Source organism: Medicago sativa, chromosome 7 (assembly GCF_051527215.1).
Source record: "Medicago sativa cultivar Bolivia chromosome 7, Bolivia_mono, whole genome shotgun sequence".
NCBI classification, from domain to species: domain Eukaryota; kingdom Viridiplantae; phylum Streptophyta; class Magnoliopsida; order Fabales; family Fabaceae; genus Medicago; species Medicago sativa.
In genome coordinates this window covers 78,508,003-78,535,597 of record NC_140755.1, presented here as the reverse complement: position 1 = coordinate 78,535,597, position 27,595 = coordinate 78,508,003, and the positions used below count along the sequence as shown (strand labels likewise).

The following is a 27,595-nucleotide window of genomic DNA, read 5'->3' as shown; positions in this document are numbered from 1 at the left end:
TCTATTTATGTGCTTTATTTAAATATGTGAGGTGTTAGTATTTTATTAAGTGACATTATTCTATTATTTATAAGAATATGAGAATTATTAGAGTAAGTAGATTTGGAGGTAGTTTGAGATTAGATGTCTTTTTATGATTTAGTCGATTTATCTTGATGAGTGGTATTTTGTTACGTTATATGTTTGTATTTACTAGCATAATATATTTGTTATTTGGTGTAGAAATATATTTGTTATTGTTAGAGATATATTTGTTATTTGGTGTAGAAATATATTTGTTATTTGTGAGAGATATATTTAATTTAGAAATAAATAAGATTATGAGGAAAATAGTAGTTTTGAGGTGTAAGAGAAATAAGAAGGTGTTATAAATAGAGAAGTTAGGTTTTTTAGAAAGAGTTTACCCTAAACCGCTTTTTGGAAAAGAGGAGAACAAGAAAGAAGAGAAGAGAAGAGAAGAGGAGAATACCTTAGGAAAGAAGAACGCTGCTGCTGATTCAGGAATTAATCTAAGGTGAGGGTGAGACTATCTTGCATTAATATTAAGTTATTAAATCATTAGATTACATCTAACAAGTTGGGGAGAGTTTGTGAGAATTTGAGAATTAGGGTTTTGAGAGAGATTTGATGATTAGAAGATGAAAATTTGTTGAATTGATGTAGAAATTATGTACAGACCTTAGATAATCCATAGGATGATTATTGGAAGTAGTTTTGAGGTTAGAACCATGAGATTAGGTGAAACTTGGAGAAAATCTGCATTCAGCCCGAATTTTGATATTAAAACTGGAATTGATCGGTGCCGAATTGGTCTTAGGTGTAAACATGAAAGTTGTAGGTATGGATGTTAACTTTCTAATGCCGTTGGTCTCACGTCAAAACGATATACAGAACTTGAGTTATGGTCAAATTACTGCACGTAGGTCACAGTAAATTTTTATGGACTTTCAGCACAACTTTTTCGAATTTAAAATGAAAACTGGTATTGATCGGTACAGAATTGGTCTTAGGCGTAAACATGAAAGTTTTAGATAATTTTGTTAGCTTTCTAGTGGCTTTGGTTTGACGTGAAAATGATGTTTGGTCTTTGAGTTATGATGAAAATACTACAGGGAGGTCTTAGCAAAATTGTACGGTGACATCATTCTCTGTTTCATGTTTTTGCGTTTTGTTCATATGTTTCTGTTTTGAATTGATCTTTGTTGTAAACATGAAAGTTGTTGATATTTGTGATACCTTTCCAGTAACTTTGGTTTGACATGAAAATATGTTGTGGATAATTTATTATGTTTTTACAAAGATACATAGTGAATTATTGTTGATGTTTAAATATGATGTTATATGATGTTGTTTATGATTGATGAATATGATGTTTTAAGATGTTGTTTATTATCATTTGATATTGTTATATTATGATATGACATGAATTATTTATGTGGTCCATATGTTGTCATGATGCTAAGATGTTAAGATGTTAAGACGTTAAGATGATATGAAGTTGTTAAGTCGTCGAGTCGTTATGAAGTCGTCAAGTTGTTAAGATGTCATAGATGTTCATGAAGTTTCTAAGACGTAAGATGTTGAGTACATGCATACTCATTTAAAGATGAGGGCTCATGCCCTAGAGCTTTTGCTCAACCACGACGATGGAGCTTATGCTCAACTAGAGACGAGGGCTCATGCCCTAGGAGCTTTTGCTCAAATAGCGACGAGGGCTTATGCCCTAGGAGTATATTTATGCTCAATAGCGACGAGGGCTTATGCCCTATGAGTATATTTATGCTCACAAGCGACGAGGGCTTATGCCCTAGATTGGTACCACATGCATTTGCATTTTCATGATGACTCAAGATGATTTAAGATGATAAGAGTTGCATAGTCGAGTTGAGTCGCATTGTCAAGTCAAGAGTCGAGTCGATCATGAAGTTGTTTATGACTATGATTATGAAGTCGATTATGAGTTTGATTAAGAAGCTGTTATGATGATTATAAGATGCTAAATGATTATTGTTGTTGATGTTCATGATTGTTTTGATGATGATGTTTGTTTATGAGTTGATGATTATGATTTGATGATTATGGTTATGATTAGTACTTGATGTTATATGATGATGTTTATGTCTATGATTAAGATGCTATGATTAAAAGGAATATATGATAATGCTTATGACTAATATTTGTAGATATGTGATGATATTTATATGATGATATAATATGAAGTATATGACTATTGTAGGAAGAATAATGATACTAGTTAAGGAAGTTTAAGTTGCTAGATATGATTAATGAATTATAGGATGTTTAAGTTGTTGAATGTACTTTACATGATTTATATGCTTTATATTATTGTTTGAGAAATCTCACCCCTCTGCTTGGAAATGTTGCTCTTCGTATGGGTAACTTGCAAGTAATCAAGATTAGAGGCGTCGTGAGTGGACTCCTCACATGTGTGTCTAGGTGCTCTGATACGTAACGGGATGAGACTTGACTTTACTTCTATTCCTTTAGTATTGTTTATGAACTTTTATGAATAAATATTGAACTAAGACTTATGAGATTTTCTGATGAGGCCTGCGTGGCAAAGACTTTTTATGTTGAATGAACTAATTCCGCTGCGAAGTTTTGAATTACTTATGTTAAATGATTTTGAAGAATAAATTGTTATTTATTCAGTTTATGAATTTTTAAGAAGTGTAGCATTCCGTTTAAAGTGGAATTACTCTGATTTTTAATTATGAAATTTTTACGTTGGGAAAACGGGGTGTTACAGGTACAACCTCCTAGACCGCCTAATGAGGAAGTCATTATTGGCAAAGATCATGCCACAGAACTTCCTAGAACACTACAAATCATACACACCGTCTACGACATGGCGGAGGAGGGGTTGCGTGATGGTGACTCGGTGGAATACTTTCAAGATCTCTCGAGAAGGAATAGGAAGCCGCTCAGGAGACATTAGTTTTTTTTTTTTTTTTTGCTTTCGCACCGGTTTCCGACCCACCAACGGTGGACGACTAATCCGGCTCGTGCGTAGAAGCATGCGCACTGGCCAAACGTTGTTCTCCCTGGGAATCGAACCCGGTATTCCCCGGGTACGTCCTTGGAAGGAGCTCCTTGCCACTGGAGCCCAAACAACTTGGTTGGAGACATTAATTTTAGGTTTACGTGTTTTTTGTTATTATGGTTATAAATAATCAATTCATTTTGGTTTTATTTGCGTGTTTTCCTATGGCATTATAGTTTTTTTTTGTGTTCACATTATCGTTTATTTGAATAAATTGCTTTTTTTTAAAGAATTAATCATTACTTTTAGAATCACTTCTAAAAAAAAATTACTTTTAGAATGTATTTATAATGATCGAATGGATGTGTGAATGAGTGAATTTGAATGCAAATTTAAGTAATTAAAAAAAAAACTTTACTATCCATCTGTAGCGCAGCGGTGCGGCGGTTTCAATGATTGTTAAGTACTCCTGCAACAACGTCAGTTAACTGTTGGAAACGAAGTGAACAACATTTAACACTCATAGAAACAATCAAACTAAGTGATGATTGAGAGTGGTCAACATGAAAAATCTCAAAAAAGCAAATTAAAAACATTAGTTTGCATCAACAAAAATGAATACGGAATCAAAGTCATAAATTAAATTATGTGAAAGTAATCAAACATGGAAATAAACACAATAAAAATGAGTGTTAGTGGCTTAAAAAAAGGCATTTTGGATTACATATCCATTTTAGAAGCAACTATATTTCAATAAAAATGTTAGTAGTCTAGTGGTAAAAGCTCTAAGGTGTTGTTATGAGTAGACGGTTCAATTCCGCAAACATTTTTTTTCAAAAAAATTATTTAGACCCGCCAAAAGGGCGGGATTAGGGTTAAACACGGTTGATTGGAGGCTGTCTAACATTTATATATACTAGACTTTTGACCCGTGCGACGCACGAGTCTTGTCGACAATAATAGAGATTAATAAATAATCTTTATCCCATAAGATCATGGATCGATCAATAAACACAAATTAGAATATTAGAGATACAATATTACGATCAAAATTGTCTTACTATGTCCTTCAATGACACTTGAATCTTATCAAATTTTAAATTTTAGTTTTGAAAAACTAATCAATTAAAAAATGTTATTTTATTTTATCACAATATATTATTGGGGCTGTACTTGCAAAAAGTACGGTAAGGAATACTAGGATTCTAGGGTTTTTAGACTAATTATTGGATGCCTTGAGAATGCTCTCAAGAGTAGTATTTATAGCCTGCTATGGGCTTGGGTTTCGGTTGCTTGGTTCCCAAGCAACAGGGGTATTTGTGTATTTTAGGCGGTTTCTAGAGGTTTCTAGAAGCTTAGAAGGGCAGTGCCTTAAGGCGAGCGCGCCAGAGTCTCAGGAGCCCTTCTAAAGGGCGCCTAAGCCGTTCTAGAGGTCTTGGAGCCTTTCTGGAGGTTTTAGAGCCTTTCTGGAGGTCTTAGAGTCTTTCTGGAGGGCTTCTAAGCCTTTAGGAATATTATGACGGTTCACAACCCCCCAAGCACGAGTCTTGGGACAAGGCGAAGTGATGATAATGTGGTTAAGGCCTTCTGGAAGTTCTTAATGTCTCATAGATAGTTTTCTATGGTTCACAGCCCTCCAAGCACGAGTCTTGGGACAAGGCGAAGTGTTTGAATTACGCGATGTTCCGTTTTTAGCACATATGGGTCATGAGACGCCTTCGCCCTACCGGGCTAGTACTTCCTTGCCATATTTTCCGAGGGTGGGTATATCATGCTTCACCCATCCGTATAGCCTCCCCCCCAAGCACAAGTCCTGGGGCCAAGGCGAAGTGGTTCGTGCTACGTTATCCGTTTGCGAACGCTTGAGGGCTGACTCCACCACGCCCGGTGGCGTGATATATATATATATTTTTATGTGCGGCGCGTTCAATCCTCCTGCGATCGTTTTGCATTCTTTGTTTCGCCGATGGCCGCCACGTGTCATGATCCTATGATGCGTGCCACTCAATCGTCTGCGACACGTTTCCCGAGGCGACCTTCTCTCCTCCTTATAAAGAAGGTATGTTTGGCTTCCCAACATTTCCTAGTTTCTTTCCATTTCTCTTCAACTTCGTTCCGCCATTCCAACCGCTCGAGGCTTCAAAGATTCTCGCGCTAAGCTCACATACAGGTACTTTTCGTCTTCTCGTCCCCTCTTCTCACATTGTATTCAATTTAACTTTAGCGCGATCATAGTTCATTTAGGGGGGATGGTTTTGATTAGGGATTGTGACGAGGAGGGTAAGTTGATTCATCCCACTGATCCAAGCGAAAGGGATCAGCTGAGGAGGAAATGTTTGCGACATGCCACCGGGCCGGATGGGATAATTGATTGGGATAAGTACTATCTAGGGTTACACGGAGAGGAGTTGTTTAGTGACTTATCTAGTGATTCTAGCATTGATTCGGGTAGGGATAGTGACTGTGTGATTCTGTCTTGCTGCTCCAGGAACCCAGTGTAAGCAGGACGATTTCCAGGATAGCCGTCCACCTCGAGGACTCTCATTGGAATCTGAAGAAGAGGGTTCCTTTGTTAGCCCAGTAGAAATGATTTCTTTTGCGGAAGAAGTGCTTGTGGAGGAGTCGCTATACGTCGATGTTTCAGCTATAGATCTTTTTAGGAGTAAGTTTGATATTTCTGCCACTGAGAGTGAGGAAGATGTGGTGTTGTTGTCTTGTGATCCTGACGAGCGAGTCTGTGATCAGGAGATGGCTGGTGAGGGCGACGAGTCGTATTTCGTGTATACAACCGTGCTCGAAGAATTCGGCGTGAAGATTCCCTTTACGCCGTTTGAGATGGATGTGTTGAAGTATTTAAATGTGACTTCGACTCAAATTCGTCCCAATAGCTGGGCGTTTATTAGGGGGTTTGAGGTTCTATGTAAGGCGCTAGGTTTGGAGCCTTCAGTTGGCGTCTTCTTTTGTTTCTATGGGACCAAAGACGTTAATAAAGGGACGTGGATCGCCATTTCTGCCCATTCAGGGAAACAACTTTTCCCTCAATATGCCTGCAACTTTAAGAAGGAGTGGCGCGACACTTTCGTTAGAATTCAGGGAGCGCCTGGATGCTCTACTTCATCAGTGCTTTTGGACGGGAAACCCAAGTTTCCTCTTTGGTGGACGAACAATCCTCTGGCAGTGGGAGGATATGACTTGGGCGCCATGTCCCCCTATGAACGAATCTTAGTTCAATTTCTGGAAAAGGTTCCTCTGACAAAGATTCATGAACTGTTGAATAGGGAAGGTGACGAGAACTGCTTGAAGGCTTATTTGCGTGAGTGTCTTTTTTTTGTTTGTCGCATTCTTTTTCTGGTTTTCACTTTTCCTTTAGTAATCCTTTGTTTTTCCTTTGCAGAAGAGATGTTGCCTCTAACTGGAGCGGAGATGAAGAAGTACCTGGCAGAGTTGGAGGCGAGTAAGAACCCTGAAGGGTACGAGTCAAGTGATCCGGCGGGGGTGTCATTGAGGAAGCTTAAAAGGAAGGAAGCTTCTATGAAGGGTGATGTTGGGGCTACCGAAACTGATGAGCCGGAGGGGGCGACTGATGGGAACGCCGTTGTTCGAATTGACTCGCCATCTGCAAAGAAGGCGAGGACTAGCAAGGGCGCCAAATCATGAGGGAGTCGCCCATCGGCGCGTGTTGATGTTGGAGGTACTTCTTTGAACGACGAAGCCATGGAGTCGTTTTGGCACTCAGAATTTGATTTCCGACGGCATGCTCTCTTTCCTTATAGTTCTCTGGAGAATGATTTCTTTTATTGCATTCTAACGAATTTGTTTGTGTGTTTGTCTCAAAGGTACATGGCAGAAAAGGTGCCTTTTGCCAAGGTTGATGTTGAAGCGGCAGTGAAGGCGAAAGTCAGTGACTTAGTCGCTGACACTGATACAGCTGCCCTCCGTACTTTGCTTTTGAATCACGCCCTGGAGTTGAAGTATGGAGTAGCGGAGAAGAAACACCAGGATGCTGCGGAGGATGTGGAGAAATGGAAGCACAAAGCTGTGGGACTGGATGGGCGATTATCTGACGCGCTGAAGGAGAAGAAGGCCGCGGAGAAGGAGTTAGAGGAGATGAAGCGGGCGAAGGAAGCTGCTGAGAACGAGAGATATGAAAAGGATGCGGCTTTGAAGAAGTCTAACTTGGCGGTTGATGAGGGAAGGCGCTCCCTGGCTGTCTATTTTCAGAATGGATTCAAGCTGGCCACCGAGCAAGTTTTGCTTTTTAATCCGGAAGCCAAGATGGAGGAGCTTGATCCCTTTAAGATCATTGTGGATGGGAAACTGGTGTTGATGAGTAGTTTTTTACTTTTTTTTCGTTTTTTATGTTTTTGGTCTGTAATTTAACATTGGTGGCTCCGGGAAGCGTCTTTCGAACAATGTTTATTCGCATGGCAATTTATGACTTTAAACTTTCATTTAAGCTACGTTTGATGCGATATCACCTTTACTTCTGTAGCTTTATTTCTATCAAATGATAAGTAATTATTCTGCATGTTGCTTTGAATCTATCTCATCTATCTCATGTTGATTGTCGTCGGAATATGTAAGTTGTTTTAAAAATGGGCGTTTTCACGGCGACTACGTAACACCTGAATTCGCACGACGTAAAGTCTTTTTTTGTTGTGAAGTGAGCTATTTAGATTCAACCCCGCCAGTGCCCTTTAAGGGTTGGTGTTTCAGAAATTCGTAGTCCCAGGGGGTCAGATCCATGGGATTAATAAGTGATTAAGTTTTTATCAATCTACTGGTAGCTTTTGGCGTCCTAGAATGGCGAAATAATAACTCGGCGACTATGTCGAAACGCCTTGGCGTATTTGTAATTTTTTTGTGATTTTTATGATGTAATTCTGACAGACGAAACTTGAACGGCGCCTTATAACTCTATGATGTTCACTTTTGAAATAATCTCTGATGGGCGAGCTGCCCAAGTATCTCGTCAAACCATGCCTCCCATTCTGGGGAAAGGTTACTCTCTGAGAAGGCTTTTAATCGTGCTTCCCGCTCTGAGGGAAGGCTTCACTCTGAGAAGGCTTTTAATCGTGCTTCCCGCTCCGAGGGAAGGCTTCACTCTGAGAAGGCTTTTAATCGTGCTTCCCACTCTGAGGGAAGGCTTTTTGATCATGCTTCCCACTCTGAGGGAAGGCTTCACTCTGAGAAGGCTTTTAATCGTGCTTCCCACTCTGAGGGAAGGCTTTTTGATCATGCTTCCCACTCTGAGGGAAGGCTTTTTCATCATGCTTCCCACTCTGAGGGAAGGCTTCACTCTGAGAAGGCTTCTAATCGCGCTTCCCACTCTGAGGGAAGGCTAGACGAGTTATTATGTCGACCCGACCAGAGCCTTTATCAAGGTTGGCGTTGTGGGGCTCGCGGCGAGCTTATCGTCGACCCTTGCCAGAGCCTTTATCAAGGTTGGTATTAATGGGGGCTCGCGGATCCTTTGTATCATCTTCGTTTTTAGTTTTGGCAGGCTATTTCTGTTTGTATAATAGAAAAAATGCGAAGAGAGTCATATATAAAAAAGGAAAGGGCGCCTCGTTTAAAACCCATGCCCTTGCAGGGGAAAAGAGTGCCACACTAACCCCGTATTATTGATAGAGTCAAGAGATAACAATTGCAGTGGTGATCTTACATCATCCTTATTTGGGACACAATAAATTTGAAATGCGAAATAAAAGAAAATTAGCTATAATAGTGGCGCAGATTGGCCACGTTCCAAGTGCGAGGTACGATATCTCCGTTTAGTTCTTCCAACTTGTACGCCCCGTGAGCGTATTTTTCCCGGATTCTGTACGGCCCCTCCCAGTTTGGAAAGAGTTTGCCTATCCTTGTTGGGGCGACGACTTGCTTGAGGACTAGATCGCCTTCTTTCATTTCTCTGGGCGTCACCCTGGAGTTGTATCGTCATGCTGCTCTCTGCTTGGCGGCAAATTCCCTGATGTGTGCATGCTCTCTAACTTCATCAATGACGTCCATGCTTACCGCTAGACCTACTTCATTTGCTTCTTCTGAAAACGTATCTCGCCTCCAAGTGGGGGTATCTATTTCCACGGGTAGCATGGCGTCCGTGCCGTAGACCATAGTGAACGGTGTTTCCATGGTTGTAGAATGAGGGGTGGTATGGTAGGACCATAGTACCTGTACTTATATTGACCGATGCGCCGTTCATATAGAGTAGTTCGAAAGTGACAATTAACTTGGAAAATATTTTCAAGAGTAATAGAAATAACGTTGAAGTGAGAGTAAATTTAATGTAGGAATTACTGAATTAATTTTGAGGACTATTCTTACCTCGTGGAGTTGTTCTGCCCATAAACTTTTGGCGACCTCTAGCTTCTTCTTAATCCCGTTAAGGATAACCTTGTTGGCTGATTCAGCTTGCCCATTAGCTTGCGGGTGAATTACAGAGACGAACTTTGTCTGTATCCCCAGGTGCTTGCAGAAATCTATCACCGTTGAGCTTGCGAATTGGGTTCCATTATCAGATACTATGCATTTAGGCAGGCCGAAACGACAAATGATCTTCTTCCAATAAAACTTTTTTACTCTTTCTGCAGTTATCTTGGCGACCGCCTCTGCCTCGATCCATTTGGTGAAGTAGTCTACTCCTACTATGAGAAATTTCAGCTGCCCTGGGGCGAGGGGAAAAGGTCCAACAATGTCGACCGCCCATTTGTGAAAAGGCCAAGGTGAGTATACAGAGGTCAACTCTTGAGCTGAGACGTGCTTCCTGTCAGAGAACCTTTGGCATTTATCGCACTTCTTTACATAATTCGAACTATCCTGAAGCATGGCGGGCCAATAGTATCCGGCGCGGAGGAGTTTGGCGGCTAGAGCTCGCCCGCCAATATGACTGCCGCAAACGCCCTCGTGCACTTCTAAAAGAACCAAGTGCGTATCGTCTTCCCCTAAGCACCGTAACAAGGGAGATGTGCGGCCCCTTTTGTAGAGTTTGCCAGAAACCAAAACGAATTTGGATGCTCGCCTTCTGATTGTCTGTTCCTCTTCGCCCTCGGTGGGTTTGAACAATCCCGTCAAATATCGAAGCAGTGGTTCCATCCATCCCCTTGTGCTTTCGGCAACTTGAAGCACCTCTTCCACCCTTGTACTGGGTGCTGCAATTACCTCCTGAATAACTGTCCGGTTGTTGCCTGGTCGTTTGGTGCTGGCGAGTTTTGCTAATAAATCTGCTCTAGAATTATGTTCTCGTGGCACATAGATTGCTTCGAAGAAGATAAATCTCTTGGCGAGACTTTGTACCTTAGCCAGGTACTTGGTGAGTTGTGCGTCCTTCGTTTGATACTCGCCTATGATCTGACTCGTTATGAGCTGGGAATCGCCCTTGGCTCTTAAATTCTCTGCTCCCATCTCTTGTGCTAAGGTCATGCCAGCTATCAAAGCTTCGTACTCGGCCTAGTTGTTGCTTGCCTTGAATTCGAATCTGAGGGACTGTTCTATGAGGATATCATCCGGTCCTTCTAAGATTACGCCTGCGCCACTGCCCTTTAGATTGGATGAACCATCTACGGATAAGAGCCACACGAAAGGGGCCTTTTCCTCTATTGGTGAGGCGAGCTCTACTACGAAATCTGCCAACACTTGGGATTTGATACTCCCTCTTGGTACGAATTGGACGTCATACTCCGAGAGCTCTATGGACCAGGCCACCATTCTTCCGGCCAAATCTGGTTTCCCCAGAACTTGTCTAATTGGGTAGTCTGATTTTACGACGACCTTGTGGCTTTGGAAATAAAGGCGAAGCTTTCTTGCTATTATAACGACAGCGAGGGCAAGACGTTCTATCTTCTGATATCGCAGCTCTGCCCCCTTGAACACCCTGCTGACAAAATAATTTGGCTTCTCGCCTGCTTCCGAGTCTTCTACCAGAACTGTGCTCATGGCGTTTTCTGAGATCGCCAAATACAAGAAAAGGACAACGCTCTGATTTGGCCGCTGAAGGACGGGCGGGCTAGATAGGAACTTCTTAATTTGCTGGAAAGCTTCTTCACATTCTGGAGTCCATTCAAATTTTTCCTTTTTCTTAATGGAGGCGAAGAAAGAGAAGGCTTTGTCACCGGCGCAGGACAAAAAACGAGACAAAGCGGCTAGCCTTCCTGTGAGTTGCTGTACTTCCTTAATGTTGGAGGGGCTTCTCATGTCAATGATCGCCTATCATTTATCAGGGTTTGCTTCGATGCCTCGTCTTGTCAGGAGGAAACCTAAGAACTTTCCCGCCTGTACTCCGAAAGAACACTTTGCTGGATTCAACCGAATCCTGTATCTTCGAACCTGGCTCAAAATTTCTTCCAAATCGACTGTGTGACTGCATCCCTCTTTTGTTTTTGCTACCAGGTCGTCAATATATACCTCAAGATTCCGTCCTATCTGTGTGGAGAACGCTGTGTCCATAGATCGCTGGAAAGTGGCGCCCGCGTTTTTCAGACCGAAAGACATGACTTCATAATGATAATTCTTAGTGTTGGTCATAAAAGCTGTTTTCGGAGCATCAAGGGGATCCATCTGTATCTGGTTATAACCTGAATAGGCGTCCATAAAGCTCAGGGTTTTGTACCCTGAGGCGCTGTCGATCAGGTGGTCAATGTTGGGGAGAGGATAAGGATCTTTAGGGCACACCATGTTCAAATCCGTGTAATCCCCGCACATTCTCCACTTCCCGTTCGCTTGGCTAACCACGTGGGATACTTTATTTCACTGATAAAGTGGGCGTCCACTAACTTCTTTACTTCATCATCCACTGCCTTCCTTCTTTCTTCGCCCATCTTCCTTTTTCGCTGTACCACCGGTTTCACGCCAGGCTTGATGGACAGATGGTGGCAAGCAATGTCGGGATCCATCCCTGGCATTTCTGATGGATGCCAGGCGAAGAGATCCAGATTTTTCTGCAGTAGGTTTATTAAGGCGATATCTTCTTCAGGGGGTAGGGACGTACCAATCTTCGTTGTATGGTGGGCTTCAGGTCCGATTGAGACCTCTTTTAACTCTTCAGTGGGTTCTAGGCGTTCTTGCTGGAAGTCTTCTCTGGGGTCAAGGTCGATCATGTTAACTTCATGTGTTTCCTCACTACTTGATTTCTTCTTAGTCTTCTGCAGCCGCAAGCTGTTATGATAGCACTCCATGGCGAGTTTCTGATTGCCTCGAATGATGCCAATCTTTCCGGAATCGAGAGGATATTTCATCACCATGAACTTGGTGGATAAGAACCCGCCCAACAGGTTGAAGGCAGGGCGACCTATAATGATGTTGTAGGAGCTGGACGAGTTCACGACGAAATATCGGACTCGAATGGTTTTGGCGTGAGACCCGCTTCTGAAAGTTGTCTTGAGGGTAATGTACCCTCTTACATAAACCTGCTCGCTTGTGAATCCTGCCAGAGTTCCCTTGAAAGGTTGTAACTGCTCCGGGTCTAGTCCCTTTCGATCAAATGTGTCATAATAAAGAATATCAGCAGAGCTTCCTGGGTCTATCAACACCCTCTTTATGTCCCACTTGAAGATTTGCAAAGTGACAACCATGGGGTCATCGTCGTGGGGTATGATGTCCCGATAATCTTTGGATGTGAAAGATACGTCAGGCTCGTGATTCTGGTCCATTTCTTCATACTCTTGGCATAACATTACCTGCCTTACATACTTCTTTCGGGACGAACTCGACTCCCCCCTCCGGCGAAACCGCCTGAAATAGTGTTCAACGTGTGTCTTTTTTCGTCGTTCACTTCCTCCTTCTTATGATCTGTTCTTTGTCTGCCCTCGCCCTTCCTGTCCTTGGCGTATCCTCTTAACTTCCCGCTTTGTATCAGTCGCTCGATTTCCTGGCGAAGATGTATGCATGAGTCAGTGTCATGCCCTCGTACCTTATGATATTTGCACCATTTGTCTTCATCTCTCCCCATGACGGGGTTGCGAGCCGGTGGGGGTTCTGGGATCAGCTTTGCTTCGTAGACTTCTTTCATGATACTCTCTGGTCTTGTGTTCAAGGGTGTGAAGTCTTTTTGAGGATACAGGTTGTATGGTCGCCTTTCTGGTCTTCTATAGGGGGCGCGGTCTCTGCTAGCTGCTGATTGATAGGGTCGCCGCTCCGTGCTATTGGACGCGCGCTCTTTGGCGTCTCTTGCTTTCTTTTCTGCGTTGCTTTCCTCGCCTTTGATGTAACAGTCCGCCCTGGCTATAATTTCTTCCTTGGAATCAGCAGGTTTCTGAGCCAGAGATTCGTTGAACTGTCCTGCTCTTAACCCGTTCTGAAAAGCTCCTATGAACACTTCCTGGTTGGGGTTGATGATCTTTATGGTCGTGTCGTTAAACCTAGCCAGGCAGTCCCTGAGGGATTCATTGTGTCCCTGTCGTACATTAAAGAGGCTGGTTGCGGGGACCTTACGATGGCGACTGGAAGAGAACTGTTGGATAAGCTTCCTCGTCATATCTTGATAGCTGAGAATGGAGAATCGCGGGAGATTCATATACCATCGCAGGGCGGCGTCGGAGAAGGTTCCGGTTAAAACTTTGCACTTAAGGGAGTCTGGGGCTCCGACCACGGCCATGCGAGTGTTGAAGGCCGTAACGTGCTCCATAGGGTCGCTTTTCCCATCGAAGACGGAAAGATGGGGCGGTTTGAAGTTTTCTGGAACTGGCGCTCTCCAGATCTCGGCGGACAGAGGTTGTGGTTCCGGATCGTCCATCTCGCCATGGTGCGATTCCTCTTTCTCTTCCAGTAGTTTCTGTTGCATGTTTTCCATCGAAGCCTGCAAGGCGTCATTTCGATCTTGTAGTTGAGCGAGTTGAGTTCGCATGGACTCTAATTCTTCGGCTGTTGCCATGATGAGAGGCTTTTCTCTAAATCGTACGTGAAGTGCGATTTAGGTTGGTTGAAAAGGGTTAGGGTTTCCAAATCGCAAGGGAGTTTCACGATTTAGAGGTCTAGTTTTAGGGTTCCCGAATCACGATTTGCGATTCAGAAACGTGGTCAAGGTTAGTTTTACCTTTTCCCACAGACGGCGCCAACTGTACTTGCAAAAAGTACGGTAAGGAATACTAGGATTCTAGGGTTTTTAGACTGATTATTGGATGCCTTGAGAATGCTCTCAACAGTAGTATTTATAGCCTGCTATGGGCTTGGGTTTCGGTTGCTTGGTTCCCAAGCAACAGGGGTATTTGTGTATTTTAGACGGTTTCTAGAAGCTTAGAAGGGCGGTGCCTTAAGGCGAGCGCGCCAGAGTCTCAGGAGCCCTTCTGAAGGGCGCCTGAGCCCTTCTAGAGGTCTTGGAGCCTTTCTGGAGGTTTTAGAGCCTTTCTGGAGGTCTTAGAGCCTTTCTGGAGGGCTTCTAAGCCTTTATAAATATTATGACGGTTCAGGGGAATTATCTTTTTTTTTTTAAATTATAAAGAAAAGGATAAAAAAAATACAATATTATATTGTTACACGGGTCAATTTTATTTATTACTTTTATAGTTAAACATCAAAAATTGACTTGTAATAATTGTTTTAAATTTTACTAACATGAACAACAAAGTCAATTCAATTAATAAAATTTCTAAATCGCACATACAACTCTAAAAAGAATAATTACACTTTGATATTTACTAAAAATAATAATATATTTTTCCAACCAAATACATATCATATCCAACCAAATAGAAGAGTATTCTGTTTGTAAACGTATTAAATAAGTGTATAAAATATTGTCAAAAAAGGCAATATGATAGGAATGAAATTGGTGCGATGCACTTTTTTAGTATTAAACAAGTGTACAAAATATTTCTTTAAAAAAAGTGTACAAAATATTGTAAAAAAAAAGGCATGAAATTAGTGCGATGCATTTTTTTAATATTAAATAAGTGTATAAAATATTGTTAAAAAAAAAGGCAAGAAGATAAGAATGAAATTGCTGCGATACATTTTTTTTAAATGAAATTTGTTAATTTGTTAGGTTAAATTACTGTTACTTTAATACAACAAATAAGCAGGAAAATATTAAGTTAAATTGCTGCATACCTAACAAAATTAATAAACGAGATTAAGATTTCTCAAGATAGAAGATCAAAGTTCACTCTAAACCGGGTAGCCTGTTTGGACGCCTCTTCAATTTGGGTCAGTTACAGCAAACCTTGATGACGCACTCAGTCCCATTCTCATTAACAAAATTGTTCGAATCTTGGCTTCGACACCGGCTACCTCCGCCACCGCCGTTGCATTCACAACCGTCAACTGCAACTCCTTTCCAAACTCAACGGCTGATGAATTGTCAGGCGACACTCCTTATTGATCTTGAGATGGAGAAGAAGATATATTATCTACCTGAAGACGTGATTATTGAAATCCTGTCGAGGTTGCCGTTGAAGTCTGTATTACTCTGCAAGTGCGTCTGTAAGTTATGGCTTTCTATCATCTCTGATCCCAATTTTGCAACTTCACATTTTCAACTTGCTGCATCACCCACACATAAACTTGTGATTTTCAGATATTATAATCCTTTCAAAAAAGCTCATAAACCTGAAGCCCTAACAATAGATTTTAATGCATCGCTCAGCGATGATTCTGCTTATCATTCACTAAGCCTTGATTTTTTGCCTCACCGATCTGATCCTGATATTATAGGTTCGTGTAGAGGGTTTCTATTACTGGACGTTTACCCATACTTTTACCTATGGAATCCATCCACTGGTGTCTATAAACAAATACCTCTCTCTCCTATAATCATTGCCGGTAATGATGCCGACAATGTTCATATTCACACGTTTCTGTATGGCTTGGCATATGAACCGTCTACTGATGATTATTTGGTAGTTTTTGGGTCCTATGAATACAATGATAACTATGTTCGGATATCTAATTCATTTCACTTGGAGATTTTCTCACTGAGAGCTAATAACTGGAAACAAATTCAGGTTGCTTCTCATTTGCCTTATCAGATTAACCCGACTCTGCTTCTCAACAGAGTCGGGTTGTTCTTGAACGGTTTTATTCATTGGCTGGTTCATAATCATGAGACCGATAGGAGTGTAATTATTGCCTTTGATTTAAAGGAAATGACACTGTCAGAGATAGCTCTTCCAGATGATTTGGATTTTAGTTATATTTATACTAGAGATTTTGATGTATTGGTACTTAATGGACTTATTAGTGTATGGATTTCAAATGAGGTTACAGTTAAGATATGGGTGATGCAAGAATACAAAGTGCATTCCTCTTGGACTTTTTCTATGCATCCGGCTCCTCAAGATGATTGTTTTTCACTAGGATGCTTTACAAGCTGTGGTGATATAGTTGGAACAGATCTTCAAGGTGGATTGAAGAGGTTTAATAACAAAGGACAGCTGCTAGAACATCACCTCTATTATCGTTACCGTTTATCACGACATAGAAACCAAATGGCCGTGTATACAGAGTCTCTGCTTTCACTCCCTAGTGGCACTGATCAAGTTTAAGAAGATGACTAGTGATAACAAACAGGCAGAAGTGACTTTCACTCCCTGGTGGCGGCGAGCAAGCATAAGAAGATGACAAGTGATCACAAACAAAGGAAGAATGTGATTGTGAAATATCCACATTTACCATTATCTTAATGTTTATCTATCTTGTATTTTGAAATCTTGCTAACATGAAGCATGGGAAGTGCTATTTTTATCTTATTCAGAATTGATGCAAATGCAAGACATAGCACAAATTAAGATTAGAGTTGATACATGAACTTCAGCATCTTTATTTTATTTTATTTTATTATGTTTCATCTTTTACGGTATTTTATATATTATTGCTGTGTTAATATTAGCAAATTTGTTTCTTTCCTTTGTCGCCTGCACTCCTTGCGATATTGTAATTCCTTCCATTATTCTATATGGTCTTTTGTTGTTTCATAGCTGGATACTTGGCTGATTTTCCATCAATTTCTAACTCATCAACATAGTTGATCTGTGAGGAATTTTGTTGCCTTTTTTAATACTTCTATCTCAGTTGATATATCTTCCATCACTGGTCTCTTCTTTGTTAAATAAACTTCTTGACGAAAATCATGGGGCTGTTAGTTTGAGATTCTTCTGAGTATTTATTATCCATTGATTTGTTTATTCATGTATAATTGTTTGTTTTTAAATCTCGATTAAAGTCATCATATCATTTGACCTTGAGTATTTATTTATTGATGATTTTTTTTGCCCTGCTTTGTTTATTAGGTTTAAAATTCATTACATGGATATAAGGTTGTGGATCTTTTTCATTGCTTATTCCAAGTGGATGTAGTGATGCTGATATTAGATATATAGCTTAGAGGATATAAGAATTAAACAGTCTTGTGTACAAAACAGACTGAAGTATACTTTGGCAGTGCTAAAATAAATCTTGATATTTTGTTTTTGGATAGGCAAATGTTAATGTGTTATGTTAGTTTATAAGGTTTGAACCCTCAACCTCAGAGATTTTGGATAGGCAAATGAGGTGAAAAATTGCCATAGTTTGTTTTAAGAACTTTTTTTTAGTGTACCGAATTGCACAATTTAGATGTACCGAATTGCACAATTTAGATGTGCTCATGTGCATATATATTTTACTTCCTCAATTTAGATCCGTTATAGATAATTTTCGTATTTTATTTAATTATATTTATCCGTGTTGGTGTCCTATATTTTTAAAATTAGACGTGTTCGTGTCGTGTCGGGTGTCTGTGTCGAAGTCCGTGCTTCATAGCTTGATTCAACCATCTACTATACTGAAAAGTTAAAAATTATATTTATCGAGTTTAAGGAGGGTAAAAGTGTGTTCAAGCAAAGAAAAAGTAATAATTTGGCACATATGTTTGACATGTGTAGTATGGGTGTCAGACACCGGGACACGCTTAATGTTGGAGGTGTCCATGCTTCTGAGGTTAGTACTCCTTCGGTGTCCCATAGCTGACCAACTGACCTGCCTGCTTGGGATGCAAATCTTGATCATGGAATCTGATTAGATTCAAAGTCATTAAGAGAACGAGTTAATGAAAAAGTTTCAAATCTAGTGTCTGATTAATTTAATTATTACATACGTCATGTGAATCACAGCAGTTTTTGATTTTATGACAGACGAGAAATGCTGACACTCTGTACAAGTGTTGTTTCTGAAACCTGGTATATTTTCATCAAAATCAACAAACTAGGTTATTACATTGTTATAAATCTAATCGAAAATCGTATTAGTTGGTAGTGAAAATAGTTGCATATGAATGTATTCATTCTAACAGTATGACACATGTGGGAGAGAAACTCTGCTTCATGGGGATGACATAGTGAAAACCGACACTCAAATGGCTGGAACAGAAGTTTCAAGCCAGAGTTTTCTGATACAGAATCTAGAATCTTGGTAAGAATTGCCCAGGAATCTCTATCAATGTTGATTCTAGATATCTCTATCTATCCTGCTTCCACAACTGCTGACCAAGAACTTAAGGAGTCCCAACCTTCTGCGAAAGAAGCTGTTCAAAATGTTATGTGCCGTGACATGAAGAAAAGTGGAGGGAACCAACCTCAGTTTGACCTGTCTCCTTGATTAAATGTGAGCTCAACATCAATTGCAATGTTTTCACAGAAGCATAGTAATTCTGACCCTTCGAAGCCTGACATGTTGTGAGGCTTACTTTGGTATGTACCGTTTACCAAGTGATAATAGGTGTCACCTTTTTTGACAGTGTAGGGGATATTATGTTGGTAGATATTTCCTGAACACGAACAACCGATAGGGACAATGATTGTTTTATTAGAACAAAGTTTGGTATCTCTTCAGATGTTGTTGATTGAGGATATTATAGATGTTTCAGAGCCAACAACATGGGCAATGCTTGCAAGGTTGTCATAAGGAGGTTTGGACCTGAAAACTAAAAATGAATTGCATGATGACTTATATGTGATTCTCATAAACCCTTTTCTAGTGACGAATCATCGTGTCATGCAAATAATGCACCAGACCTTATAGAAGCTATTATAGGTTTTTTCTAATAAGACCTTAAACAATCAGCAGAGCATTCAGAAAGAGTGGAGCGTGATCAGACATAAAAAAAGTATGGCTTCCAGGTGGTTCTCTTAAACCTTATGGTTTGTCACTCAAAATTCTGATTGGCCCATCCATTATGATATATGTTTTATAGAGGATTTTACGATAAATTTCGTATTTTTATTTTGAGAACATTTAAATATCTTCCCTCATTGCTGATTTATATATGTGATGACCGGTAATAAATGCAATGAAGCATGCTTTTAGTTCTTTCCTCTTACGTTGAGTTCCAATTTTACAAAGCATGTTATACACTTTGAAAAAGATTTCAGCTCCTTCATTTACCAAATCGGAAGTGTATATTTTGGAACATGGAGTTTGGGCATAGAGAACCTGATTCTGTCAAAAGAAATGTGTTGACTTATGTTGCGACATTATTGGGCTGATAGTAGTATTTATTATCCATGGGTTTGTAATTGTTTCTTTTTAAATCTTTACTAAATGGAGTGATACTAATATCAGATATATAGCTTAAAGGGCATAAGAGTTAATCAAAAGTTTCAATTTACTTGTCCATGATGAATTAATTGATCACAGACCTCAAATGAGAGATGCTAACATTTCGTGTACTAGGGGGGTTGTTTCTGAAACCTGCTTCCGTCAAACTCAAACTAATAAACCAAGTTTCTACATACAAGATTGTAAAATTCTCGAGTTAACTCTTAAACTCTTATGAGTATATAATTTCCTAGGTCATAAAAACGAGTTAACTTGAATGTAAACTCTCATTTTGATAAACTCACAAAGTTAAAGTAAACTCTCAATTTTACTAGTAGTTTACGAGCTTACGATTCTACATGAATTGAGCCTTAAATAATTTAAATCTAATAAAAGATCAAATTAGTTGGTAGTGAAAAGAATTGCATGAATGTATTCATTCTAACACTATTGAGTGTATGACACATGTGGGATAGACTGCATCATGGGGAAGACATGGTGAAAACGAACACTCAAATGGCTGGAGCAGAAGTTCCAAGCCAAAGCTATCTGATACACAATCTTGAATCTTGATGAGGATTGCCCAGGAATGTCTATCAATGTTCATTCTAGATATCTCTATCCTGCTTCGACAACTAGTTCCAAGCCAGAGTTGATCTCTGATACACAAGAAGCCGAACATTTCATAAAGATTGCCTAGGAATCTCTATCAATGTTAGTTATAGAGACCTCTGTCCTGCTTCTGCAATTACGGACCAGGAACTAGAGGAGATCCAACCCTCTGTGAAAGAAGCCATTCCAAATGTTGTTTGTGACATGAAGAAAAGTGGAGGGAACCAACCTCAGTTTGACCTTCCTGCTAACTCTTCTGGTAATATTGGTCACTTAATCTTTAACGTGCATATGATTGTAAATCTAATGCTTTGTTCTATAAACATGAAGTTGTGATTACAGAAGAGCCCACAGTTGAATTGAACATTGGTGCTGATAAGCATTCTCTTCGCTTGGGGATGAGAACTCTTGTTGCCAAATCTAACTCTACAAGCATTAAATCTGCTATTGTTGAAAATCAAGTTACTCCACTGGAATTTTTAAACTCCAGCAATACAAAGGTACATTCACTTTATTGATATGTCAACCCTTCCCATTATTGTATGATGATGTCTGCCCTAGTTTTACTCAATCTCAGTCAGGTGGTTGCATGATGTTGGATGAAAGATTGAGTGTTCAACAAACTAAAACTAATCTACCAAAACATATGTCAAATGCTTCTCACTATTCAACCGATTCAAGAAGAAAAAATGGGATGCTGAAGATGAACAAATCTATGGAACATCATGTCAGCAAACAAGACGACTTGATTGTTATTGACAGAGACTTATCTTCTGAAGAGACTATATCCGATGATCGTCGAGCTAGCTTCGATCGTCGAGCTAGCTTGAAGATTCGAAAAATGTATTTTCTGTTAGATAATCCTGTTCAAAACATGTTTTGAGCTGTAGAAAAAAGTTGTAGGAGAATGTTGCATGGTTTTGTAGATTACCAGTTTGTAAACTTAGGAGCTTGTGACTTTACGCTAAATGAAATTTGATTTTATATTAACGTTCAACCAAAAAACGGTATCGATATTCGATAGTATACCAAAACAAAATACATGTTAGTTATAGTTCATAGTTATATTGAAATATATATCTAAATGATGAAAAAAAAAATGGACATTTGTAAAAGGATAAATTGTTTACGGACATATTATGTTGTATGGATCAAATCATATTTTTTACCGAGGATTGCTTGTCTTTTTATTTATTTATTTATTTATTTTTTATAATTTTTTTAAGAAACTTAATTCTTCTCTTTCTCGTGTAGGGGACTATATATCCCGATTTTATTTTCTCATGGATTAAAATTTGTTTTTATTTATCTCCAAGATCATGTTGAATGTCAATTTTTTTTTGGGACTAAAGTGGATATTCAATCCTAAAAGTAAAAGAACGACGATGCACACAAGCCAATACAAAGTATGTGGGGTTGGGTGTATTTTTGTTCATTTCATACATATTAAGAAACGATTATATGATTTTATAAAATTATTCTTATTAGTCATTAGTTTGTTTCCCATTATCATAATGCAAAGTATAATGTGATATTTTGTGAATAATTTATACATAATATTAATTTGATGATCCAGTTGAAATTAAAAACTAATAATAGTTATTATACATTAAAAACTAAAAATGAAAAACTAATAATAGTTATTATACATTAAAAACTAAAAATGATATTCATTTTAAAACTACAATTAATTAAGCTTAAAATTTCAGTGATCTTCCAACGAATTAGAGACATCGAACTCAGAATCATGAATCTTCAATTCTGGTTCAAGAAACTTCAGTTTTTCGTCTTCGTGCATATCAAACATAGAGGGTCTATTTGGTAAACTCGACAAGTTAACTTATAGCGGATAACTAATACTAGCTTATAAGCTTATATGCCTAAAAAAGCACTATTTGGTAATCGTCATCTTGTCATGAGCTTATAGTTTATTTCACGAAATTATAATAGCTTATTTTCTATACGCTATTTCAAATAGTGTTTGAACTTATAGATTATATTTTATCTTCCATTTACCCTTATTATCTTACCTAAAATACAACATGTACCCTTCATAATTGTTACAACGAATAATACTTTTATTTCTTTTTACAGGAAGCGAATGAATTTCAGAAGAAAATATTTCTAGTTTCTATTATCTTACTTTTGTATAGTTGTTGTCTTATTGTACCGTTGATATATATATATATATATATATATATATATATATATATATATATATATATATATATATATATATATATATATATATATATAGGGGCTGTTAACTTGCACCCACCTAAAAACACTAAAATGCAAGTTAACAAGCTGCACCTACTAGTTATTTACCAAAACACCCATGTTTTTCTATTATAAACAAATATGTCCTTTTAATTAAAATAAAGTTTAATAGAGACAAAAGGGTGTTTTAGTAAAGTACAAGTAGGTGCAGCTTGTTAACATGCACCTTAGTGTTTTTAGGTGGGTGCAAGTTAACAGCCTTCATATAGTTCAAAAAGTAGTTAAGTACATATAATTAGCGTTCAGACGGGCACTTCGTGTCCGTCAGTCAGATCTTCTTATTGCAGTAAAGTATATAAATTATGAACAATAACTTTTATGAAACTTTAATTAAAATTATTGGTATAGATAATATATATTTTTCCTTTGAAAAAAATATTTTGCATTTTCATACTATAACAAATTATACATATCTTTTTCAATGATAAAAATAATATAACTAATGTAAAAAAGGACTTGCTTTAACGATGAAAAATACTTGATTCTATTGTAATTTAATCTTAAACTAAGTTTACGTAGGTCAAGTAAACTGAATTTAAGTGTACAGACTTAAACTTAATTTAAGTAGGTCATGTAAATTGAGTTTAAGTGTACATATAAAAGTTAAATCTTGTTTTAAATTCTTCAACCTTGTTTAATGTTTTTACGTAATCTTATTTTAAGCATATATATGTAAACTCAATTTAAGTAGGTTATGTACATGTACCTACATAAACTGAATATAAGTTCACTTCAACGATGTTAATTAACATTAACGCGTGCGTGCTGCACCATGAAATAACCGTCGTCGTAGAGTTCATAATATATCAATGTTGAACAACAAGAAAAAAAAATAGAAACTCTGGAATCATCGAACAAAATGAAGAAATTCACTTACTTATATGCAATACAGTATCAATGAAAAATGTTTTGATTCACACTTTAAACTTTTATAGAGATTGATTAATTGAAAATCCATGATTGATTGTTTGTGGGTGAAAGAGGTTGAAATTTTAGAGTAACAAGGAATGAAATCAAGGTTTTAAGTAAATTTATATAAAAGAGCAATTTTGGTATTATCGTGAAATTTTAAGTAAATTTGGGTGTATCCAGAAATACATGCGATGTGAGTAGAAAAATTCTTCACACTAGCGAAAAGACGGGCACTCACTCACGTGCCCGTCTTTCCGCTCTTTTTACTACGCTAAATTTGAAAATTATGAACTATGTTTTCTTTTATGAAATTTTGATTTTGATTAAAACTAAAAATATAAATGTTTGTTGTTTTATAGTTATATAACAAACCAAATTAAACATAATTATCTATTTCAATAACACTAACAACAATCTTTGTTATAGAAAAAGTTGTTTAAGGGTATAATTAGGATAATAAAAAATTAAGTATAAATATACTCATTTAGTTTGTTAGACTTTTTAAATGTTAAAGAAAAATAAAAACAAGACATTTTTTTTTTGTGGTGGCCGGGTTCGAACCCCGACCTTGCATATTTTATGCATTGTCCATACCAACTGAGCTAAACTCACGAGGACATACATATACATTCATATCGCGTCTGTTACATTTTTTTTTTTTTGATATTTAAATTTATTCTTATCTATTTGTTACATGAGTTATTTGTATTGAAAATTGAGGGTAATTTTGGAAGGAAAAAAAAAAAAAAACAGCCCAAAATTGTGAGGTAATTTTCTTCGTATATAGTGCAGATAATCGAGACAAACCCAGTTGTTTGATAGTCCGACTCCAACGCATCATCAACCTCGTCAAGATGGCTGAGAGAAGAAGCGTGCATCTGCTTCCGGAAGTGATAACAGAAATCCTATTGAGGTTGCCGGTGAAGTATGTACTACGTTACAGGTGTGTTTGCAAATCATGGCTGTCTCTCATCTCTCATCCCAATTTTGCAACTTCACACTTTCATCTTGCCGCCTCACCCACACACAACCTTTTGTCCATAGGAAATGATTGTTTCCCTGAAACCTTATCCATTGATTTTGATGCATCTCTTAACGGTGATTCTGCTTATGTTCCACCCATCCTTGATTTTATGGATCACCAACAACATCCTCAAATCGGAGGTTCGTGTAGGGGGTTTGTGTTTTTGCACTCTGACAAAGGCTTCTATCTATGGAATCCATCCACCGGAGTCCACAAACAAATACCTAGGTCACCTATGACTATTGGAATCAAGCTTAATATTCTCAATCGCAATATTTTAAGGTTTTTGTATGGCTTTGCATACGAACCTTCAACTGATGATTACTTGGTAGTTTTAGGGTCCTATAAATGCTATAATGACTATGATCGGCTATCTAGTTTGAGTAACTTGGAGATTTTCTCATTGAGAGCTAATAAGTGGAAACAAGTTGAGGTTGGTTTTCATTTACCTTATATGGTCATTAATACTAATCGTCCTTCCAACAAAGTTGGGTTGTTCTTGAATGGGGCTATTCATTGGGTGGTTCATAATCATGAGACCAACATTGTTGTTATTATTGTCCTTGATTTAAAGGAAACGACAATATCAGAGATAGCTCTGCCAAATGATTTTTGTGTTACTTATTCTATACAATATGATTTGTTGGTGCTTGATGGGCTTATTAGTGCATGGACTGTGGACATGGATACAGTGGAGATTTGGGTGATGCAAGAATATGCAGTGCATTCATCTTGGATTAAGACTCTTGTTTTTTCTATACGTCCTGATCCAGACTTCTTCCTAGTATACTTTACAAATTGTGGTGATATAGTTGGAACAGATGGTTATGATGAATTGGTGAAGTTTAATTACAAAGGCCAGCTGCTAGAGAATCTCTCATATCTTGGCTGTTTTTCAGGTAGATCCAAAATGGTCGTGTATACAGAGTCTCGTCTCTGCTTTCACTCCCTACTAGCGTTTGATTGGATTGGTCAATGAATTTTGATATTTTATATATTTTAAACAGGAATTTATGATAAATTTGTATTTTATTTTTAGAACATTTAAATCTTTTTCCTCATTGCTGATATGTGTTGGCTGGTAATAGGTGCATTGAAGCATGCTTTTAGTTCTTTCCTCTTATGTTGAATTTGAATTTTGCAATACATATTATCAACTTTGAAAAAGGGTTTCATCTTCTTTATTTACCCATTCTTGAGCAAGTGTAAATTTTGGAAGTTTGGGCGAAGATACCCTCATGCTAGTGCAACATCAGATAGATAGCTTCTGTTGCGACATTACTGGGCTGATGGTCTTAGTATTTATTATCCATGGATCTGTAGGACATAAGAGTTAAACAATCTTGTGTACAAAACAGAGTTAAGAAGATAATGAATTCATGGCAATTTACTGTCCATGATCAATTAATTAATTGATCACAGACCTCGTATGAATCATGTAGATTTTATTTTTTTGTCAGGTGAGAAACGCTAACATTTCATGTACTAGTGGAGTTGTGTCTGAAATGGGGTATATTCTGTCAAACTTAAACTAATAAACTAAGTTTCTACGTACAAAGATTGTAAAACTCTCGAGTTAACTCTTAAAATTTTACGGGTTTATAATTCTAGGTCATAAAAACATTTTAAGGTTGCGTGAGTTCCATAAACTCATGATTTTACTAGTAGTTTACGAGCTTACAATTCTACATCGTGTGAACCTTAAAATGCAAAATTTTGGTCAAATATTGTTTGTTATTTAGTTTAGTTATTCATGTGTTATAATATTGATTGAACCTTAAAATGTAAAATTTTGGTCAATATTATTCCAAAATTAATATTTATCTTCGAGATGACAGCATTGTCTATATTTAATATGTTTTTCTGTCTCTTCGATAAACCGCTGATTCAAGAAGGAAAGACTATTGATGATGTCTGCTCAAGTATTTCCCAATCTCGGTCAGTTGGTTGCATGATATTGGATAAAAGAATAAATGTTCAACAAACTAAAACTACTCAACCAAGACACATGCCAAGGATTACTCTTTCTTTAGGTTTGTCTCCACACATGCAGCCTGAGACTAGAGGTTTTGATTCCACTAATTGTTTGTCTACATTATCCATGCTTAATTCAACCATTGTACCTCAATCCAAGACGTATTTTGCCAGTCTTCAAAGTATTAGAAACTATTGCTTCTTAGGCATAAGGCAGTGCTTGACAACATTGTAAGAAAAACAAGAGCTGTAATAACAAAGCTGTGGTGATGTAGTTGGAACAGATCGTGAAGGTGGATTGAAGAAGTTTAATAACAAAGGACAGCTGCTAGAGCATCACCTCTATTATCGTTACCGTTTATCACAAGAGAGAAACCAAATGGCCGTGCATACGGAGTCTCTGCTCTCACTCCCTAGTGGCACTGATCAAGTTTAAGAAGATGACTAGTGATAACAAACAGGCAGAAGTGATTGTGAAATATTCACATTTACCATTTTCCTAATGTTTATCTATCTTGTATTTTGAAATCTTGCTAACATGAAGCATGAGAAGTACTATTTTTATCTTATTCAGAATTGATGGAAATGCAAGACATAACACAAATTAAGATTAGAGTTGATACATGAACTTCAGCATCTTTATTTTATTTCATTATGTTTCATCTTTTACGGTATTTTATATATTATTGCTGTGTTAATATTAGCAATTTGTTTCTTTCCTTTGTCGCCTGCACTCCTTCCGATATTGTAATTCCTTCCATTATTCTATATGGCTGATTTTCCATCAATTTTTTACTCAAAAAAGTTGCTTTTTTAAATACTTAAAACATAGTTGATATATCTTCCATCACCGGTCTCTTCATTGTTAAATAAACTTCTTGACTAAAATCAGTGGGCTGTTAGTTTTAGATTCTAAGTATTTATTATTCATTGATTTGTTTATTCATGTATAATTGTTTGTTTTTAAATCTTGACTAAAATCATCTTATAATTTGACCATGAGTTTTTATCCATCAATGATTTTTTGCCCTGCTTCCTTTATTTGGTTTAGAATTCATTATCCTACATGGATATAGGTCGTGATTCCTCTTTTTCATTGCTTATTCCAAGTGGATGTAGACTAGTGATGCTGATATCAGATATATAGCGTAGAGGACACATAAGAACGAAACAGTGTTTTGTACAAAACAGATTGAAGTAGGCTTAGGTAGTGGTGCTCAACAAATCTTGATCATTTTATTTTAGATAGGCAAATCTTGCTCAACAAATTTTAGATAAGCAAATCTTTT

General features: G+C 37.9%; 4 protein-coding genes across 4 annotated transcripts; 2 read left to right on the top strand and 2 right to left on the bottom strand.

Annotated features, from left to right (window-relative positions):
• Window positions 1-11,676: 11,676 nt before the first annotated feature.
• Window positions 11,677-12,648, bottom strand: LOC146908855 (uncharacterized). The gene has a single exon (XM_085729312.1). It carries the CDS (start codon window positions 12,646-12,648, stop codon window positions 11,677-11,679), a length of 972 nt encoding a protein of 323 aa, XP_085585438.1.
• Window positions 12,649-12,680: 32 nt separating this feature from the next.
• Window positions 12,681-13,868, bottom strand: LOC146908854 (uncharacterized). Its single transcript, XM_085729311.1, has one exon. The coding sequence runs from the start codon at window positions 13,866-13,868 to the stop codon at window positions 12,681-12,683; it is 1,188 nt and encodes a 395-aa protein (XP_085585437.1).
• A 1,225-nt stretch (window positions 13,869-15,093) lies between these two features.
• Window positions 15,094-16,771, top strand: LOC146908853 (F-box protein At5g49610-like). Its single transcript, XM_085727485.1, has 2 exons — window positions 15,094-15,415; window positions 15,647-16,771. Exons 1-2 carry the CDS (start codon window positions 15,160-15,162, stop codon window positions 16,474-16,476), a joined length of 1,086 nt encoding a protein of 361 aa, XP_085583611.1. The 5' UTR covers window positions 15,094-15,159; the 3' UTR covers window positions 16,477-16,771.
• A 7,364-nt stretch (window positions 16,772-24,135) lies between these two features.
• Window positions 24,136-26,809, top strand: LOC146908852 (F-box/kelch-repeat protein At3g23880-like). The gene is made up of 2 exons (XM_085729310.1): window positions 24,136-25,303; window positions 26,564-26,809. Exons 1-2 carry the CDS (start codon window positions 24,163-24,165, stop codon window positions 26,740-26,742), a joined length of 1,320 nt encoding a protein of 439 aa, XP_085585436.1. The 5' UTR covers window positions 24,136-24,162; the 3' UTR covers window positions 26,743-26,809.
• The last annotated feature ends 786 nt before the right edge of the window (window positions 26,810-27,595 follow it).